Source organism: Hetaerina americana, unplaced genomic scaffold (assembly GCF_022747635.1).
Source record: "Hetaerina americana unplaced genomic scaffold, ioHetAmer1.1.p SCAF_125, whole genome shotgun sequence".
Taxonomy (NCBI): Eukaryota; Metazoa; Arthropoda; class Insecta; order Odonata; family Calopterygidae; genus Hetaerina; species Hetaerina americana.
The window spans coordinates 850,645-859,415 of record NW_027286348.1 but is presented as its reverse complement, the minus strand read 5'-3'; the positions used below and the strand labels follow the sequence as shown (position 1 = coordinate 859,415).

General features: G+C 37.9%; 1 protein-coding gene across 1 annotated transcript; it reads right to left on the bottom strand.

The window, feature by feature from the left end:
- Positions 1–256: 256 nt before the first annotated feature.
- Positions 257–2,387, bottom strand: LOC139686012 (uncharacterized). The gene is made up of 2 exons (XM_071583109.1): positions 1,299–2,387; positions 257–466 (listed from the first exon to the last, which is right to left on the bottom strand). The coding sequence occupies exons 1-2, from the start codon at positions 2,385–2,387 to the stop codon at positions 452–454; spliced, it is 1,104 nt and encodes a 367-aa protein (XP_071439210.1). The 3' UTR covers positions 257–451.
- Between the last annotated feature and the right edge of the window lie 6,384 nt (positions 2,388–8,771).

Below are 8,771 nucleotides of genomic sequence, written 5' to 3'. Positions count from 1 at the left end.
TTGCTGATGATGGGGAGTTTTTGCCTTATTTTTACCACAATATTAAGGATAAAACCATCATAAGACTTAAAAAGATAGCGAAGGCAGCACTACAATCTTATTTTCTTATAAATTGATACATTTATTCCTTTTACAAAGGCCCTTTTTTACTCTTCACATCTGTATTGTGTAGAAAACTGTTGCTAAATGTAAATGAAAATAATTGATACAGTGATTGTGTGAAAACAGTATATTTATTCCATTCTTATTGCAGGTATTAAATGATTACATATGTGATTAGTAAAATGACAATTCAAATGCATCGCCACAGAGATTAAACAGAGAGGATTGCATCGGATGAGACGATGAGAGTGAAATATACAATCACGGATGAGTCCATCGTTGCTATTCGCAAATGTTATCTCTCCTCTTTGGTTGCTGCAATACACACCATGGAACATAAAAACCTTGTTTACGACGATTCATCCTGTCAAAAGGCAAAAGAAACAAAATCTAATACGGACAATATGCTTCGATTATACGATATTAGTATTGATCATAATCATTCTAACATCAATTGAAGTGCACTCGAGAGGCAAGAGAAACCAATGGATAGGATAACTAAAACCATTCAAATTAAGGCCCACATGTTCTTTATACAGTCCTCTTTAAAACTCCACTTTGATCCAAAAAATGCAATTTTCATTTGCAAGAAATGCAATATGAAATGTATTCTCAAATATCTTGCATAAATGACAACCAATATTGGAAGTTAAACACAATTAGGATATACGATCCACAACTGCTCTTTCAAGTCATAAATCTCCCCCACAGAGTTTGAATTAAAAAGCATAAATTGAGATTGACATTAAGATGATTGAGTATTAGAAATAAAAGGCATTCCAAATTATATATATGAGTATTTCATTAGATTCCTCCAAATAATTGGTTCAAATATTTCAAAAACCCTCTTCATAACTCATTGAAGTTGACCACACCGTAACACAGAAGAGAAATAGGTTTGGGAATATGACGGAAAAAATTCAAAGGCTGACATTATTCTGTGCAACATTTAACTCTTTGATTGGTCAACCTCGGGGGAAAAGCAGAAAAATGCACATTCACATTACTTCAGTTCCAAAAAAAGAATCAAAAAAGAAATTATTGTATTATCACACTAATTTATCTATAAACAATCATTCAGAGGCAAATCTCTATTGCCAACTGAAAATTAAAGTTTAATCAAGAAGAAAGCAATATTGAAAACAGGAAATTCAATATTGGTGCTAATTTAAGTAAATAATAGGATGAGTACGCACCGTGGACTCGAGAGCCGCCATCACGTGACCCTCTACGTATTCAAAGAGGAGAGGGAGTCTACGGCGATGTTCTGCAATCTCTCTAGAATTCAATCCAAATTGTACGATCTTAGAAGTGATTAATGTTACGAAATTTATCTCCCTGGCCTTCTCCTCCTCCATCACTATCGCTGGATGAGTAAAAAAATCAATATGCCTCTTCCATTTCATCTCTATCTCTGCTTGCCGAAGTACTTCCTTAAAATGTCGTCTGTTAGGAGTGTCCCTCTCTGCGTACGGTCGACCTTCGTTATTAAAGGCAATGTTCAAGGCCAACTGAAACAAAGCACAAACAAGACGGGCAGCAACACCTTTCTCTTCCCATTCACTTCCCCCAATCTTCCCTCCCGCAACATACGCCCTCATTTCTGAATAATCTACAAATATACGTCCGCCCTTCTCCTCTCTGTTGTGGTCCACCAACCTTCCCTTCATCCTCTCTATTGTGTCAGAGGAGCAGTCGATGTGAACGGAGACCCCAGACTGCTTCACAATGAATCTCAAAATGGCAGCCGTCAGGGGACTCTCCGATTGGAGCCTTTTATAAATACCCCGAACACAGGACTTCTTTCTGTCGTCTGCATGCAAGATGGTCGTAACGCACATCATCGCCTCGACGCAATCCCTCTCCCCTTCAGCGACTGGCTCCTCTTCGTTGACTGCCACCGCTTCCCTGGCTACGACCTCCCTTGCCACCCACCCACGCACCACCGCATCCAGAGAGGTGCTCTTCTCAACGAGAGAGGTCACTCCAGACTCCAAAGCAATCAAGAGTGAGTCCCTCGCTTCCAATTCCCGTTTCAACTCCACAACAGTCCCTTTCAGGGATCCAATTTCCCTAGACACACCAAGAATCAGTTCCTTCAAAGCAGTAATCTGACCTGACCTTTCACTTTGGAGTAATGGAACCTCACTTGGAGTGTTACAGCTACATGGAGCCATTGGAACTGATAGTCTACGTGCACTGTTGTTTTGGTGCACCACTCGCACCAGCATCAGGATCTTCATTCTAGCTCTATGATTGGCGTCATCAGTCCTGTTGGCGCTCATCTCTTCGGCGACCTGCAGTACGTCATCACCCTCTGCGTCCCTCAGCCTGGGGTCCGCTCCCATCCCCAGCAGTCTCTCCACCCAATCGTCCTTCCCTGCACGGACTGCCACGTGGAGCGCCGTCCGTCCCCGCACGCCCCTAGCGTCCACGTCCTCCACCTCACCCAACAATCCCTTGCACTCCGACAATTGGGATCCAATGAATAATGCAGAGAACAGTCGCTCTTCTATGGAGAGAGAGTCATCTGCTTGGTGTGCTTCCATTGGTGCTGTGGAGTGAAGCAGATGAAAGGCGTTCAATTGATTGGAGGTGCACAGGTGCGTGGATTTCAGGAGGAAGATATTCTCCGTTGACTCTATCTTCTCATTCACTGCAATTGACGTAAGAAAGAAGGTGGATATTACAAAGCATAAGTAGAACCCAGATATACCAAAACACTTGCTATTTCTCATGGATGGCAATTCAATGCCATTAGATTGTTTAGTTCTATTTAAATTATTGTTTTAGAATAGTGCACAAATGAGTTCCTGTCTTGACAAATTGAAACCAATATAGTCCTCTCCAAATATTTCCATCCTTTTTAAAACACAAAATGGCTTTGGTTTTCTTTGATAGAGGGGCATTGGATTATTATTAATTTATTTAAATTATTTATTAATTTACTATTTCTAAACCACAATTGCATTATGTGCATAAGATCTTATTTTTTATCAGAAATCAACACTACATTTAACCTTACTTTGGCAGAGGAATGACATTAACATTGGCAAATTGGTATTATTTGCACTAATGTGCATGTACATACAGAGATTAAATTGTAAAAAATCTAAGAATAAAGCCTCAAAACATATTCGACAGTTACCAATCATTGAACTCTTCCTATGACCATTTACAATTAACAGTAGAGAAATGCCCAATGGACAAAGTGACAATATGCAATACATATGATGAGGAACTAATTTACTCTGTAATTAAACAACATATATACGATCTTTCACTTGAAGTAACAAATCAACTAATTTGAGTACTGGTTGACGGATTGCCTGAAACTGAATCAGCAGTGGAATACACCTTAGATGTATTTATAGACATTACCGTGGCATACTTCTAGCTGAGCCTAAAATGTCACAAATATATAGGAAGCGTACCAGGATATGGTTGGACAAGGTGTGCGGCAACAGAGTTTCTTGCATTTCATTGACAAAAACCCAATAATCCATTTCAACGGAAGCGGAAAACACTTAGCACATCTTTGAGAAGTAAAAAGAAAGCCATGCGCTTCATTATTTGTATGTGTGTGAATACATATACCGTACATATATAGATTTCTAAAATGTAGAAATGTCACGCCTGAGAGGTGGGCAATGCAATGGGAGTATTATAATTTAGCATATTAAGTTAATAAAATTGATAAGCTCTAAAGGCATTGCAATTACCGCAAAGGGTATTTCGACAAAATCTATTGAACACCCCTATTTTTGAATGCAGTGGTAATATTAGCTTTGATTGAAATCTTTTTAAATGCACTGCCTTCCACACAAATAGTGTGTAGCGCCAGTGTTTAGTCTCCAGTTGAGATGAATGCGAGGAATGGTTTTTCAACTGACATTTCAAGTCTAGGGAAGCTGTCACTAACTAAAGAGTGGAGCCACTCCGTCAGATGGAGTTTAGGGACTCAATACTTTGTAATTTCACCTGCTGCTAATACGAGGGAACGACCTGGAGTCCAACCACCCTTTATTTTCTTTACTTTAGGGGTCGGAGTTCCATTAGTCACCGGAAGCTTCGTATGCACGAAAATTACTGCTTTCACACTGTCCAAAAAGGATATTAGCCAATGGTGAATAGCCTTTCCGTTAGGAGACAGAGTGTTATAAGGGAACTTCTCAAGTAATAAGTGGATACATAATTAATATTTATGGCTACGAATACCAAATTAACATGCATTATCTGTTGATTAACATATGCAGTTGAGAAGATAGGGAAATGCTTTCACTTCTTAGACAAGGAAATATAAACAATTATTCATTTACAGTATAGTATCCGCTGTAAAATTAATCTATAGCACCGCCCCCGAAAGAGACAACACGGCCAAATGGCAAAGATTCCTTTTTTTAGGAAAGCTGTCCCTGAAAGTCACCAGTAGGATACCAAGGGATAGATTCATACCCGCCTTTTACAATAAAACAAATTTAAAAAACTTAATAACCAACGGAAAGGAAAAAATCCCAGATCTAGAGAAGAGTGGAGTATACAAACTCTCCTGTGAGTGCTCAGCCGTTTACGTGGGGCAAACGGGAAGGAAATTCAAGGAAAGGCTCAAGGAACACCAAGCCTCCTTCAGAAACAAGAATGGTGCGTCCCATTTTTCGAAACATCTTTTGGATAACGGACATTCTAGTGATTTTAAGCTGGAAATCATGCATGTGGAAAGAAAAGGACCCCGGATGGACGCACTCCCACATCAACCGTTTCCCTCCAACAGCCCCGAGAACAAGGGGGACCCCCCCATGTCTCTTACTCCTTCACCTCATATTTTCAGCATTGCAAGGGTATATATATGTGTGTATATTTCTGAAATAAAATACCTGATGATGACGATCCTCGTCGAAACCCAGTCGTAAAAATAAAGTTTGTGTGGAAAAACTAAGTATTTCTTATTCATTATTCATTTACAGACGAAGGAACCCAATAAGGCAAAGTGAACTATCATCCTCAGCTTCAGTTGTCACTTTTACGGTTCATCATACGAATTTCACCTGAAAAGAGTTTCCCCTGGAGAAAACAGGTCGTGTCAATTGAGTTTACACACTGATACGACACTCCATTGATGTCTGTGAATAAATGAAGACAGCAACACAACAATTGTTCTGGAATGATTAGTATGCACGTTTTGTCCTTCTGATACGTATATATACATCAATCACAAACCTTGTGTCAATGTGAGAGGACAATGGGAAAAATAACAATAAACTTTTCATCAATGCTCAAAGGATACAGAACTGATTCTATGTTATATCAAAGGGAGAGACAGCATTTCGAACAGGTCTTCTGAGAGATGTTTAATAAAGAAGTTTTATGATTATTAGAAAAGAAATATCTATTTCAGCCTTCCAATTTGAGGGATGGGTTAGTTCTCACACAAAGGCATCAATTACTGATCATTACTATAGTTTATTAATTTTAAAAGTTTAATTTATTGACAAAAGAGTAACAAAAATTGTACAATATATTCATTTTTATCTATAAATGTTAAATAAAAACCAGTAGAGTGAAATAAACACAAATAGGGGCTCAAAAAACATTCGTATACATATATAGAAAAGCCGGAATACCAAAAAAAGTACAGCATTAGGTACACGGAAGCCAGAAACAGATCTTATGAAGGATTCAACGCGGATCCCTTGGAATAATGCATAAAATAGTGAAACGTAAAATTAAACAGGCCATTGTAATGATTTTCAGGCTCTAGTAAATAATGAACAAGAGAAATGAAGAGGAAATGAACTGAGGACAATTGTAGAAAAATAGAGGAACACATATCTGGGAGAAACACTGAAAACGCTCACTCCATAACCTGGAGAAATATTCACAACCTCACAAACCTCGGAGAAAGAAAATGGAAGAAGCAATAATTGGTTATGAGCAATTAGCATTAGGATTGAACGAAATGCATAAGACAGAAACACATGCAGAACAATTGCATCCAGGACTTGTAAACAGCACAATTAGGACACGATATCCTGGAATGAGAGCAAACAGTTCCAGATGAAGAAATTACACAAACCATAAGCATAGAAGAATTTAACCAAGCCCTAAGAAGTACATTAAATGCACCAGGAACAGATCTGAAAGAGGTGACAGTAGATAGGACCAAACAAGCACTTCGTATCAAAAGCAGATTGTCAAAATGTGAAGGAATCAAGACAGGCATGAAACAGTTTACGTAAACATATTCATAGACTGTCACTTTGTACAGGGAGCTTGGCCATCCCAGAAAAAACCAAAGAGTAAATTCGAATTTTTCAATGTGCTGGTGCCTATTGAAAATAACCTGGACAAACAAGCATTGACGAAATTCTGGACAGCGTGGAATGAAAGTGCCCATTGACAGAAGCAACGGGAAACAATAAACAGGCCAGTCGGGCACTTGATTGGATATTTAGTGGGATACATTTCACATAAGCCCATACGCAAATTGTAGTAATGTACCTAAACAAAAGCCGAGCTCATCCTAGAAGACGAGAGGAAATTTCATTGCTTGAATGTTCTTGGCCTATGTTTATTCTACTTTGGATTAACAAGCAGTAAGGAATTTCTTGCCTGAGTAAGGGACGGGTGCATGCTGGCCATAGTAGAAGCAACAGGCTAGTAGGACACCTGGTAAGGCATTGAGATTGCAAGTAAATCCAATTGGGATAGATAAGAAGCATTGAAGAAAATAGGATAACCTGAATTGAAATTTATGGAGGACAAAAACAAATATATATTCGCACTTTGATGTGAAAGAACTGGCATTTATCATGAAATTCATTAGAAAGAGATATTGCTTTCCACCCACGAACTCTACTGGTCAAGTTAGAAGTCCCACTGAGCCAGATGGTGTCTCTTTATATGGTACGTGTTTCTGCCTTCTTGACAAACATCAATATAGTATGTAAACAGTAGACTCTTGACTTGGGCAACATTTTCACATTGTATTCAAATATGCTGCGATCATTTTGGTTAAATACATACACATTATGTAGTCATCGGGCCTTGGCTTTGAAGTAGAAATCTTTTTCAATTTTAAAAAAATCTCACCGTAGGTTCTTTATCGTTCAGATTATTTGCCAGTGCATTAATAATATTTGGGTATCTCTACAGTAGTTCTATCACCGCCACCAGCTTTTTACAATAGCAATAAAAAAAGAATGTAAAAATAATAGATGGAGAGAGTTGTTAATTTACGACAGTGTGCAGAGATACAATTCAAATAAAGGAAGGAACACTGTGTTTCACAAATTCATCGTTACTTATTTCAAACTGGTTACTTACATCCCGCACTCATAACTATGTCCTGTCGTGTATTTATTCCAAAACATGAACGTTTTGTTTCATGCAATACTTCTCCCATTGTACTCGAACGACAGATGCGAATGAAAGTGAAATATATACAAAAACATGTTTAAATATCAGTGTTCAAACATACGAAATATATGCCGCAAATAAACAAAGGAATTGCTAAAATCGCACCTCATTAGTACGCTAGAAACACAATATCTATCATCATTTATAATATTGATATGTCAAACCACTTACATCCACATGCACATAGTATCATATGTTTTTAAGTTACAAGTTGATTTGGAAAAAGAACTTGTTTTGATAGCTGTACAGAGCAAGAAAATAATACGGTGACTCATAAAATTATGGACATGTTAGAATTCGTTTCTTCATACTGTAACTTTGGCCTAATAAATCCTTATCCTTAAACTTTTCATTATTTACTTACTAATGTTCCCATGAACTTACAACGAAGTCGCAATGACATGGGACAACATAGCGTGCTGCGTGAAAGAACGATATCACTTTTGAAGGCAATTAAAGCTGTGAAATATGCAAGTAGATAACGTTCAATCTTCGCTTCACATTAAAATGAGTACTCACGAACAAAACCGCCAACAGACAAGGGCTCCCAGCAAAATCGCGATCCAAGTTGGAAATATTGGAGACAAAGGCGAATACTGGAGAAACTGTTGTTTAATCCTAGAATTCTATCAAAAAACCTTACGACCAAGGACCACGAACTCGCGTGTTATGACCTTTTAGTCCTTTTTCTTCCAAAAAGATAACTTTCCCAGAAAATAGTAATGCAGTGTATTTTTATTGTAAAATGACTCCCTCTATCGCAAAGAAAACGGACTCAAGACTCTTATCAAGGGAGTGAACTTCCGCCAGCTGTTGACGCGTTAACTTTTGTCATTCTAGATTTGCAAGTTGGTTCGCGAATTTCTAAGAGGCCTTTAATCCTGGCAGCGTGTTTCGTGAGTACCCAATTTCCTCCTAAGTCGAGATATAATATTACTCATTTAGATATTTGATATATATGTTTGCAATTGTAGGAAATCGCGGTCTTTTAAGCACCACTTGTTGCATTCCTTTTCTTATACGGTCAGTACTTCTTCGAAACTAAGTTATATGTGTAAATGTACAGCTATAAATTTTTATGGATTAAAGTGTATTGCCATATTAATGTAATAGATGATGCTGGTAGATATCTTAGTATTTCATCGTGCTCTTAATTTTGAATGACTAAAGGAATACACGTAGCGTTATCATCTGGTGTGGTACAATTTTCGTAAAACTTCGTCACTATTGATTCCAATCATTCCTGTAATTAT

What these genes read in the sequence shown, in the direction of transcription:
- LOC139686012 (XM_071583109.1), bottom strand. Translation starts at nt 2,387, where the DNA reads ATGAGCGCCAACAGGACTGATGACGCCAATCATAGAGCTAGAATGAAG.